Here is a 12,751-nt window from a genome sequence, read left to right on the forward strand (position 1 = left end):
AGACAATGGTGTACACAACATCACAAGAACTCATGTCGTCAATAAATCCCTAACTCAAAGTAGTTAGCTTTAATGGTTCTCACGACCAATGGAAGCATCACATTAGAAATCCCGTTCACCTTTTCGATATCTCGAAACCATAAGATAGGTATATCTTCTCCCTTCCTTCTTGTTGCCACCGGCGATCTTAAAAAGCCTTGTGTGAAACGTTTTCCTCTTACTCTTTGATCCACCGTTGATCGAAGAGAAGGTGAGGTGAAAGGATGATTCGGAGGTTGATGAACCTCTAGTGATTTCGACAATTGGATCGCAGATCATCATCGTCGTCGATATCAGAAGGATTTAATCGTAGAAATTCCTAAGAATCAAAAGTTGATTCTCACACATGATGTCATTGTTCCATATTGGACCTAAGATGGTAGATATGAAAGAGTGAGCTAATCTGAATCAACTATGAGAACTTTCCAATATGACACATGAAATTGACCTGCAAAGTTAGCACTCCAATGCTCAAGTCTTAGGATTTAGACTTCCAATATGCTTTTTTAAATACCGCCTTCAATCCGCCACAAAAGATTATTTTACCAGCTTCATGTGGTTGTAACATGCTGGTTGAAAGAGTTTCAAACTAATAGAAGAAGACATATAGATTGACTCGTATAAAAAAATACAAGCTTATTCAAATCAAAGATTTGGACCCTTTAGACACATATGTTGCCGATTAACAGGTACTCCACATCATATAAAAATTACTAGAGCCACAAAAAGTTGTTATCAAGTATAAGCATAATTTCTTACTCATTTTAAGAATTTACAAGTTCAGAGTGAAATGACCATCATTAGCCCTAGGAAACTAGAATAAATTGAGAAGAGACAACAACAAAATATCAATATTTTGCTAGCTATTATTGATGTAATATATTAAGTAAAAGAACAAGTGATTGGTAACTCCCACATAAATCTGAATGAGATTTATTAAACCGATCCATGATGTGACAAAATTGATACCATACCATGCTCATTGAGATAACAAATATCTAACTAGATATGGTACTGAATTGATCTATCTCCTTACTTAAAGTTCAGGCATGCCCCTTCCTGTTTTAGCATCGTATGTCTTCTCATACACATGCTCCATTGGAGTATCTTTGGGACCAGCTGTCAAAAATTGATTATCAAACAGGTTAATTATAGTAGACTTTGTAGGGTTTCTGAAAAAAATGCTTAAATCTATCTTTCAGAACTAACAAAGCATCGGTTTCCTACTAAGTTTACACACTTAAAAGTTAAAACAGCAGAAGAAATAGCTCAAGGGAATGAGATTTTGACTCAATTAACTAAACAACTTTCATCAATGCAAATCACTCAATACATTGGTGTTAGACGAGAAAGCACAATACTTGAAAAGAATTCACGTGTTGGAAGGGTCAGTGAATTGCTAGCTGCATTTTACAATTTTCTACGACCAAACCAATACATAAGATAACACCAGAATAATTAAATAAATTATAGCATTTTATTATGTCTCCAATGACTCATGGCATGCCATAAACTTTTTGAAGTATCAATTTTCCATCTCAATTTAAGATTTGGTTTTATATTAATTTCATACCAACATTTATGTGGTAAGTTTTTCACAGTATCCCCGTGTTTGAGTCATATTGTATACATGTCTCATATTGTATTGGTGCTACATTTTACGAATGTGGATCTGTACTCGAGTTTTATATGTGCAGTGCATGCCCATAATACTTTTTTTAAGGCAGAGAAAAAATATATATATATATACATTTCTAGAAGCAAGGTTTGTGAGACAATGGAAAGGAACTCAATTAATCTTACACCTTGTATAATCAACACTACATGAAAAAATACTAAAATAATCTGATGACTATGTGCTTTTCAAACAACAGCTTCTCTTATCAGTTGAAATTAGTTTCTACCTACATTTCAATTTTTATAGAAGCTCCCACATTCAACTTCTCCATAGAAGTCTAGAAGCTAATAAAAACTTTCTACCAAGTGAAAAACCATAAACTTATTTTAATCTAGTCTCATAAGTTAGAAGCTAATCCAAGCTAGGCTTTAATTTATTTGCACCCAACTTTTCCAGAGGTTTTCTTTTATATTGTGATAACTAACTAACCAATTGTAATTATGCATTCCAACAAAAGGAGTAACTTTAGAAGATGCCTATAAGGTGTAGGCTGTTCTGCGTTTTCAATGACAAGCAAGACAACAAGTTTATGGTTAACTATACATGTCTATTTTTCAGTTAAAAAAACTATGCATGTCTACAAATACTGGCCAAAAAAGAGAAAAGGTACATTGTTGGAATTAAATGAGATAAATAAACTATAACTATAGTTTAGTTTAATCAATGAGTCATACGCTCATGAAACTAGTTAGTGACTAGTTGCTATCTCTAGTCTAGTTTATTTATATAAGCTACACTACTGGCTCTTTGTACATGCCTTTCACATGTCAACCCAAGTTTGTTCTCAGATTCTCACTTGTTATGATGAAAAAAAATGGTATGATTTTCTGATACTTACCGATGGAAGGTCTTGGTGTAGTTCTTATCTTTAAGATCTCAGGACGAGGAATAATGGAGCCGGAAGCTCCTATTCCCCTGGACACTCTGACTTTGGTACCATCTTCAAGATACTTAGTTCCAACCTTGCAAGGCTTCCTGCATAAGTAAAGGTTACTGTGATTAAAGTTATCTGTCTCCAATCTCATATTAATCAATCACAAGTTCAAATTGCGAAGAAATGTATATACCCTGTGACTGGATCAAGAACTTGCACATTGGAGGCATGAAGTGGGGCTTCAACTGTAAAGATACCCCCTTCATGACCTTGCCCTTGCTTGATATGCTTCTTTACCTGTAAACACAAGTGGGAAATCAATCCATGAAATTGACAGCATAACAAGTGAGATTGTTCAAATTGTGATGATGTCAAACCAGATTTTTGCCTTCAACAATGACACGATTCTGAGATCGAACAACACGCTTAATAACCCCGGTCTCGCCCTTATCTTTGCCCCTTATAATCATTACCTGTTAGAAATTAATACATGATGAGAAAGATCATAGAGAGAGAATACAAGAATGAATTAGGGTTAGGCTTACATTATCCCCTCTCACAACTTTCCAATGCCTAATGAGCTTCTCAGCTGCTTTCCAACCCATTTCACGATAACCCTACTCTCTAAAAACACAAGAAAACAATGTTACACTCAGATAACAACTCAACTTGCAAGTAAAATATGCACTGAAACGTGGCCAGCAGAAGCGCGATAGAGGCGGTGCGGAAGGGAGCGGCCGCTGGCCGCTACAGTGTTATCAGTGCGGCGTGCACACAACGAGAACAACACGGCGCGTGAAGCTGCCATGGCGGAGTAGAAGGAGGAGGGATGGCGAAGAAGATATGAAAAATCACAATACGAACCAGCGAGCAACGTCCTTGAATTAAAATGTCAATTGCAAATTTTGCTAGGTTAAACGAAACTCAAATTTTGTTAGGTGTCATATTTGAAATTTTCACACATGTTGTCATAAATAAAAACAGAAAATGATTTTATCAAATTATCCTTATCAATTATTAGTATTAGTATATTTGAATTAGCATTGAAAAAACAATAAATTAAGAGTATTAGTTAGATAGTATAATTAAAATTGCATTGGTAAGCTAAAGTGACAAGTATGTTGGGATCAATAATTTTTCTATGCGACACTTATTTTGGGAGAGAGGGAGTATTATACAAAAGTTTTGGATGAATATATGGGATGAGAGTCATTTGAGGAAGGGCTCTGCTTATTGTATCGAAAGTCTTCATGATATAGTGGTGGTCAAACAGTGTTCCGTTGAAGTGCTCGTCACATGGTAAGGGTGTTAACGACAGTACAAGTATATGGATAACATGTTTAAGGAGCAGCATAGTGGATGCACTCTCACTTGATGTGAAGATTATTGAGAAACAAGTGAGAGATTAGTATGCTCAGAGAAATTAAACTCTATCTGAATTCTTTTATCTCTTACTGCTAACTTGGATTAACCCCTACATTAGTCAAATGTTAAGAATGTCTTTTTCAATGGCGGTCTAGAAGAAGAAGTATATATAGACATTTCTCCTGGCTTTGAAAACAAATTTGGATCCAATGTATGCAAACTAAATAAGTCTTTGTATGGATTAAAGCAGTCCCCTAGAGCATGGTTTGAAAAATTCACTCAGTCCATGAGGAAACAATAGTACATTCAAGGACAGGCTGACCATACCTTGTTAACAAAAATTCTCCCACGACAGGAAATTTGTTGTCCAAATTATCTATGTTGATGATGTTGTCCTGACTAGAGACGATACAGTTGAAATGGAAAGAATGAAAGAGAAATTAGTTTTAGACTTTGAAATCAAACTTAAATTTCATGAGATATTTTCTTGGTATGCAGATTCCTCGGTCAAAGAATGGTATTGTAGTTTCACACAGAAATACATTCTAGACTTCTTAAAAGAAACAAGAATGAATGGATGTTGTCCGGGTGCAGTTACCGTGCATAGATAAAAATCTATGCACCATGCATAGATTATTATGGACCTTTGGATCATTGAATCAAATTCTAGACATCAATTGTTATTACTCAATACTCAATACTCACCACTCAATACTCAATACTTAATACTCAATACTGGATTAAAAACATGATCCAATGGCTTATGCAGGCTTATGCATGGTGCATAAGTAAAATCCTTATGCATATTAGCCAAAGTCATGTTGTCCTACATACCACCTATGAATCCTAATGCTAAACTTTGAGAAAAAGGTAATATTCCTGTTGATACTTAAAATATACTAAAAAGATTGCTTGGTTTAAAATATAAAATCCAAGTGAAAAAAATCTGGCAATATAAAAAGTTCAAATATTTTATGCATGGAACTATGGTTCTTTGGGTTCCTTAGTTTTTGTGAATTCTTATTGAATTTTGACGTACCAATTTGCAAAAGCTCCGCAAACCAGTACTTGCGAACCAATTTGCAGTTCTCTACATAGACCAGCAAATTATGTAACTATGGTTAGAATCAGATCCGAAGTGGGATACAGACGACTGATGCACATCAATGGTAGAGATGAACATGGAAAGCGCGCTCCTATGCGATGTTTTTGAGCATATGTCCATCTAAGTAAGTGAAATGCTTTGGCTATATTAGACCTTTGTATTGGACCGGTCTTGTTCATCCAAACCGAAACAGCAGTGATCAATGAGAAATCAAGGTGTTGGAAAAATATGGCATCTCTTGCTATTTGAATAACCTTTTGATGAAAAACAAAATTTGATCATGACAACAAACTATTTGATTTTCGAGTTTATCATAGCTGTTGATTGCATTTTTCATTGTCTTGAAAACTTAAGTTGTATGTATGCTGCTTGTTGATATCATCACTCTTAATTTGTCCAATTATCTTTCTTCCACAATAGTCCTAATTCCATTCAAATGACAATAAAAGAAAATTAACATGTAAAAACTACAAAACTGTACATTAAAAAGAAAGCTGTTTCAACAGTAAAATTGTAACACTCTAAAGAAGCATGATAATGTTTAAGCCTAATTAATTAGTCACGATGACTTTGTGTTTTTTTGCTTGTTCTTTTCAGAAGACTTCATCTTTGAATGAAGATCAGTCCATGTATAATTAGATGGAATTGTAAACAGGTCTTGTGCTGTACTATAGGATTCAGCAGCAGCAGCAGATGAATTCGACTGAGAAGGAGTTCTTATCCATTGAAACCACGACGACGACGCTTGTGCTGGTGGATTCTCTAAATCAGCAGAAGTAGGACTTGATGGAGCTGATTCAAATTCATCTACTTTTGGCAATTCTTCAAACTTTGTAAACGTAACCAAAACTTTAACCGGTGAAACCACAGGAATCGCAATCTGAATTTGCAAATATGATGAAATTAATTTTCAGTCATGTATATGATATCTATATTAGTCTTCATCTGAGATTCAGTCTTTTTCGCTTCGATTCGTAAAAAAAAGGTAAAAACAAAAACGCTAACAAAAGAAGAGCAAAAAAGTAACAATCACCTTGACAGGAAAAGTATCCTTAGGAAGTTTTGTCGTAAGGAGTTCTCTAACACGACGAACGGCTTTAACTTTTTCCGCAAGAATGTCAAGCAAAGGCAAAAACTCTTCAATTTTCAAAGGAAAATTTTGCGAAAGCCAAAGTACCGGCATCATGCCTCTCTTATACTCAGTATCACCACTTTCCTCCTTGACACTAGCACTACTACTAGTGCTAGCAGAGTTTGTAGAAGGCACTTTCGTAGTTTTCGCCTTGAGATGATGATCTTTTTCTTTATGTCCACTAGACTTCCCTTTTTTCCCTTTCTTAGCATTATTTTCTTCTGAATAATTGAATTCAGCTTCTTCTAATTGCTTTCTTTCATCATCTGTCAACATATCTTCAAGCTTTTCATTTTGCTTTTCCTTGGGAGGTAACTTTGGTGCCTGAGGTTGAGCACCAGGAACCTTTTTGGATTTTATAGATAAAACCACATTTTGCATATCATAAACCTTACTTTTCCATGGCCCTACACTTTCTTTTCTCTCCTTTCTCCTCCATGTTATCTGTGGAACAAGAAGTGATTGACTCACATCAATTGCAACTCTCACCACTTTAGCCTCAGTTGATTTCTTAGCCAAATATTGTTTCATCTCTCTTTCATCTGGCTTTGAAGGCCTAGATAAATAAGGAACAACAACCTCTTTTTTCTCGTGCGAAACCAAACACATAAAACCTGGTTGCATTCTCTCATCATCCGATTCATCACCAATGAAAATAACACTTTGATCTGATCTTTTGATTCTCAAACCATCAAAACCAGCCAATGTCATATCAGCTCTCATATTAGCCCCTCTTTTCCAAATCTTGTAAGTATCCGAAGGCGCGATCCTCGAGATAAACGGTATCACAGAACTCTCAAAATGGAAAGTAATCTCCATATAAAAGTCTCTCATCCTTCTCATAGTCGCGAAATAGCGAGGAAACCTTCTGTACCATTTTTCGTCCATTTCGTTATAAGAATACTGGATCATAGTAAATGCTATTTTGTCTTGTTTTCTTATGATGGCTTCTCTAAGAGCACTCCAACCTTCATTGTTCTTCAATCTGTTATTTGCACCAGCAGCCATGAGCATTTCAGCCGCGACAACATCGCCGAGTTTTACAGCCAAGTGAAGAGGTGTGTCACCATTCAACACATCTCTTCTATCTACAACAGCTGAAATTTTTGCAGCTTTTCCATCCTCAGCTATTGATGCAGCCTCAGTTTTTATGTCATAAGGATTACCAAGCTTTGGTAAACCTTCAAGTATCTCCTTGAGATTAGCATAATCTTTCAATATTATGGCTTTGTGCACAGGACTATGAGCATATGCTGACACATTAATGCCTGACATGCCTCAAATCAAGAGGATGATTAATTAAACATGTAAATTAAACTTCATCAAAATCATGTATCATGCATAATGGTTCTCTAATGAAAACTCAAGAAAGAGAAAGGTGAAAAAAATGTGAAGATTGAAAATGTCATAGAAAAAATAGAAAAATAATAATGGGAGATAGAGATAGTTGGAGGCAAAAGGCTTAAAAATAGGAAAATGATTATTTTAGACAAACATATGTGTGACATTGGTTTGTCTACATTAGAGATTGAAGGGATTTTTAAGAGCCCTTTATTAGTTACTTTGTTATATTTGTAAAACTGAACTTTTAGGATTCAATAGAGAAACTATTTTGACTGTTTTTTGTTAAAACTTTTTTCTAAGAATAAAAATATGTGTTATAAAAAAATGAACTACTTTAAAAATTATTTAAAAAATACAGTAAAACTATATGTAAAATTAGGGTGGGTACAGTAGTTAACAACTTTTAAAAATGGTATGTAAAAGGGGTTAGCCTAAATTTAAAAGATGCACTTTAGCGTAAATCAATTTCATATTTCATACTGATAAGTTATTATTAGATAAAAAACTTCACACATGTAGTGCCATTTGAAGATCTTGGACGTTTTATTTACAATTTAACAATGACAAAATAAATAGAAATCCATCAATTTTAGTTGATTTAGTGGTGATTGACACTCGACTTGATTTGATAGAGAGGATTAAGGTTTGATTTCCATAACTACGGATAGAAGAGAATTGGAATTACTTAATGCCAGAAACGACACTCAAACTAGATTAGCCGCGTGTTTGGTTATGCGGTGAAAAAAATTGATTCTGAGTGAATTGATTATGTAAAATTGATTCTGGATAAAAGTGAGTTTAAAGTAAAGTGATTTATGTTTGGAGAAATTTTTGCAAAAGTGAGTTGAACAATAAATTCCAGTGTAAAAATCACGTTTGATCAAAAGCTACAAATCCTAGCTTCATGTAAAATCAATTCTGGAAAGCATAATCAATTCTGCTCAAGATCAACCAAACACGTCAAAATCAATTCTAGACGTCCATAATCAATTCTAAATGTCTCAAACATAAAACCAAATATAGAGTAGGTGGTCCAGTTTAACGAAATTTGAAAAATACTTTATAAAATACATGAGGAATTGTAAGTAAGTTTTCTCTTTTTTTTATTACATCAATCTTAATTTGATCTACCTTAATTTTTCTAGAAGAAATTATGTGTTCTAAGATAGTCTATCTCTTTACCATAAAATGACATTTTCCCCATCTTAAATTAGATTTGTCTCAATGCATCTTTTCAATACAACATCCAAATTTTCAAATAAAAATTAAAAGTCTTACCGAAAATAGAAAAATTACTCATAAATACCTCTGTTGAGTTTTCAATCATATTAGAAAGAAAAAAAAAACGTGCACCTTTGTAATTAGGGGTGGAAATAAAATTCATTAAGGGAAAATCCATCCAATCCATCCAATAATTTATCCATCCAATTCATCCATCAACCAAATAACTATTTAACGGATTGGATTCAATCCATCCATTTAACTATATGGATGGATTCAATCCATCCATCTCATTTAATAAATCCAATGGATTTTTTTTAGTTTCACTTAAAATTTTCATCTAACAATTGCATTTTTCATCAATAACTGCTGTTAATTTCTTCTCATTGTTCAAGTAAGTTACTAACTTTTAATGATAATAATAATAATTTTATTTTTTATTTCCACTATCGTGAAATTACTCTTTCTCTCTCACGTAAACAATCATGTTCATCACCAATTAAATATCACCATCAGTTTTTTCACTCACTTTTGTATATATTATGTATATACTTTTGTATATACTTTGAAAAGCACCAATTCATTTGAATTGGAAATCATATTTCAAAATAAAATTGAAAAAATCTATAATTCAACACAGTAGTTAAGTATTGAAGGAGAAATAAGAATGCAAGGGTGTCATAATTTAACAACGAAGAAATATATCATTCCAATTATTAAAGGAAATTGTAAATTCATACAAAGATAAAAAAATTAGAAACAACATTAGAAAAAAAGAGAAAAATAAAACAGAATAACACTAACAAATAATTATCAAAATTTATCTATCAAATATTATAAATTATGAATAAATATAACATAAATATATTATATCTATATATTGTAAAAATATTATTATAGAGAAATTAAAAAAAAAAAAGTTTTTGTAAAGTTTTAAAATCTAAATTATTAGAAAATTAATTAAAATATTTAAATAAATGTTTTGGATGGATGGATATCCATCCACTATAAAGATGTTAATGGATGGATTGGATTGGATTTTAACCTTAATAGATGGATTGGATTGGATTTTTTAGATGAAGATTTAATGGATTGTTAATGGACTAATGGATTGATTGGATCCATCCATTAGCAATCCAATCCATATCCATCCAATCCATCCATTTTGCCACCCCTATTTGTAATATGACATGATCATTACAAAGTCCAAACGACATCGTTATGTATGCAAAGACTCTAGGGCATTGAAATTCGGTCGGTCAATGGAGATTTTGTATGGAGACAAAGTGTTCATCACCATATATTTTACTTTTACGATCTTCGTATTTCCCCCTTTTCCAAAGGTAGTTTGAGTGGTGGCACGCCCTAGGACCTGCACTTGCTCTTTTGAGAAATCAAGCAATGAGTCTCTAAAATGTTGGAGAAGCTCGCGGTTCATCTTCAATCCTTTGAAAGCGCCCTAGTAGAGAAAGTCGGTCGAACTGCTTGGATCCACCAATACTCGTTTGACGTTTCAGTCATGAATTTGGAGGTTGATTACCATGGGATCATCCTTGGGGGACAGTTCCTTCTGCGTCTATACTGGAGAAAATTATTTCTAGCTTTGGAATGATTTTTCTAAAGGTGGTGCTCTAGCGATCTGCATCACCTGTCTGTTGAACTATTTCCTAGAGAAGTTGGATTCTCCGCCTCTTACGAAGCCTCTAGCAATTGTGTTCAAAGTGTGACGCGGTTTATCGAGCTCGTGTTCTTCCTTAATACTCCGACTTCTTTGGGGAAGGGGAGATCTTCAGTTGGCTTCTCTTTGTGGTGAGGTCCTCCTTTTTTAGTTCCAAAAATTTCCCCACATGTACCTACATAGAAAACCTACTTGAATCAACTTTCCATTCTCTCATTTTAGATGATTACAGACATCAATATGATGACCTTATATTATGTGATACTTGCACCATTTATTTAGGTCATTTCCCATGGAATCTCCATTATGAGCATGAGACACGGGAATTATTTTGGTGTGATAGACATTTTGTAGGATCCGTTACTTCCTAGTATTTTGGGGATTGAAGCGTTCAAGGGGCTTTCGGGAGGGCTTGAAAGTAACTTTCGCACGATACCAATATCACATTCTGATTTTTCCGGTGCTCGGTTGGCTCCAATAATTCACCACTTCACTTCTGCGTGTCTCTGGTTCTTTTCTTTATGTTACTTTCTTCCCCTTTGATGTAGCATTCCACCCTAGCCATGATATCTTTCATTGAGGATGCCGAATTTTATGCTAGAGACTCGTCGAAGTGTCCCACCTTTAGGCCGCTATTAAAAGCCTCCAACAACATCTCCTGGTTCGGATGAGCGACCTTGATGGTTTTTCGTTAAAACGCGCCAAATAATCTCTTAAGGACGTTGTATATCCTTAGCGAACATTAAAAATGGTGGAGACCTTCCTATGTTTTCTAGTCAATAACTGATGGATCATCTTTTTCGTTAGGTCTCGGTAACTAGTTATGGAGAACCTTTGGAGGTTCGTGTACCATCGAAGGGTTGCTTTCTTCATTGTTCTAGTCATCAGTTTGCATTTGAGAGAGTCATTCACTCAGATAATGGCCATTTGCATATTGATAGATAGGCTGTGCTCATGAAAATCACTTTTGCCACCGTACATTGCCATAGGAAGGCGTTTTGAAGTTTTGTAAGACATGTGCATCCCAAATTTCTCTCGCTAAAGGTTGAGGATCCATTAAGTCTTCCTAATATTTGACTACAGTTGCAGTTGTTGTTGTAGATCTCTTATGTTATCTTGTAGTGTCTCGTTCTAACGATGTAGTTCCTCCGTAGCAGCGAGTATCTCCACAATGGTAGTTCCGTCAATGTCAGTGGTGACTAGGGTCACCTTTAACATCAAGGGACGATAATGGGTTGACGTTTGAATATGGTTGTGTGGCCCAGGATAATTTTACCGAACCGTGCGACAGGCGTCAAATGTACTCGTTAAGTACAATAATTTGATAACTCTATCGATGCTAAATCAATCAGAATCATAATGTTTATCTGAGTGTGAATGGTACAAAAAGTGTGTGTTTTTCCTTCGTATCCTTTTTATAGTGGTCTTAGTTTGCTCCGCCTCCATAAAGCTCATTGATTGATCTTTAAGACTTGTGTTTCCTTACTCGCATGACAGCAGTTAATGAGGATCAAATCTCCTACTTCTTTATCTGAGTCGAACTAGTTAATGAGGATCAAGTCTCCTACTTTTTTATCTTAGTCGAACTATTTATGACTATTTACACTTCATAAATGCACTACATTTATGACTAATTACACTTATTAAATGCTCTACATTAATGGCTATTTATACTTCTTAAATGCGCTCTCCATTTATAACTATTTACACTTATTAAATGCTTTGTAGTGTGTAAAAGATATTAATTGAAAAAGAGATATGTTAAACTTAGACCGGTGTGATCAATGCGGACCATTAAAATTAACCCGGCTTGGTCCTACCTTGCGGATGGTTCAAAACAGAAGTGAGCTATGTTAAGTACGAATTCAGACCCGACCCAAATCATCGGAATGTCCAGAATTAAGATTGAAGCGTTAGCTAAAGAACATTATTAAACACCACAGGTCAAGAGTGAGGCGCTAAAAGCACGGACTTTTGGCTATGTATTATTTCTAAGATCTCCGTTAGAACTCGCATGTACATTAGTTAAAAACTAAAACCTTACAGCATTCAACTCCACTTTAAGATGAATAAAGTATTGAGACATAATCACAGTAATGTTAGGACAGTTGTCTTTACGGAAACATCAAATTCCACTAGAAACACCTGTTTTCTAACAACATTATCAAGAAAGTTGAAGTTAATGCTTTCTCTACTGAATGATTTTTCTAGTAACAAAGCTTCTCACATTTACCAAAAATGACAATTTAGAGTTCCAACTTCAAATGATTAGAAGGATAGAAATAAAAAGTAATAATAATAATTCAATCAAAAAA

General features: G+C 34.4%; 2 protein-coding genes across 2 annotated transcripts; both read right to left on the reverse strand.

Annotated features, from left to right (window-relative positions):
- Positions 1 to 731: 731 nt before the first annotated feature.
- On the reverse strand, positions 732 to 3,580 carry LOC131633435 (uncharacterized). Its single transcript, XM_058904151.1, has 6 exons — positions 3,456 to 3,580; positions 3,137 to 3,215; positions 2,969 to 3,064; positions 2,785 to 2,888; positions 2,556 to 2,692; positions 732 to 1,158 (listed from the first exon to the last, which is right to left on the reverse strand). Exons 2-6 carry the CDS (start codon positions 3,194 to 3,196, stop codon positions 1,076 to 1,078), a joined length of 480 nt encoding a protein of 159 aa, XP_058760134.1. The 5' UTR covers positions 3,197 to 3,215; positions 3,456 to 3,580; the 3' UTR covers positions 732 to 1,075.
- A 1,872-nt stretch (positions 3,581 to 5,452) lies between these two features.
- Positions 5,453 to 7,576, reverse strand: LOC131633440 (uncharacterized). The gene is made up of 2 exons (XM_058904155.1): positions 6,095 to 7,576; positions 5,453 to 5,941 (listed from the first exon to the last, which is right to left on the reverse strand). Exons 1-2 carry the CDS (start codon positions 7,466 to 7,468, stop codon positions 5,621 to 5,623), a joined length of 1,695 nt encoding a protein of 564 aa, XP_058760138.1. The 5' UTR covers positions 7,469 to 7,576; the 3' UTR covers positions 5,453 to 5,620.
- Positions 7,577 to 12,751: the final 5,175 nt, after the last annotated feature.

This window comes from Vicia villosa, unplaced genomic scaffold (genome assembly GCF_029867415.1).
Source record: "Vicia villosa cultivar HV-30 ecotype Madison, WI unplaced genomic scaffold, Vvil1.0 ctg.001125F_1_1, whole genome shotgun sequence".
Lineage (NCBI taxonomy): Eukaryota > Viridiplantae > Streptophyta > Magnoliopsida > Fabales > Fabaceae > Vicia > Vicia villosa.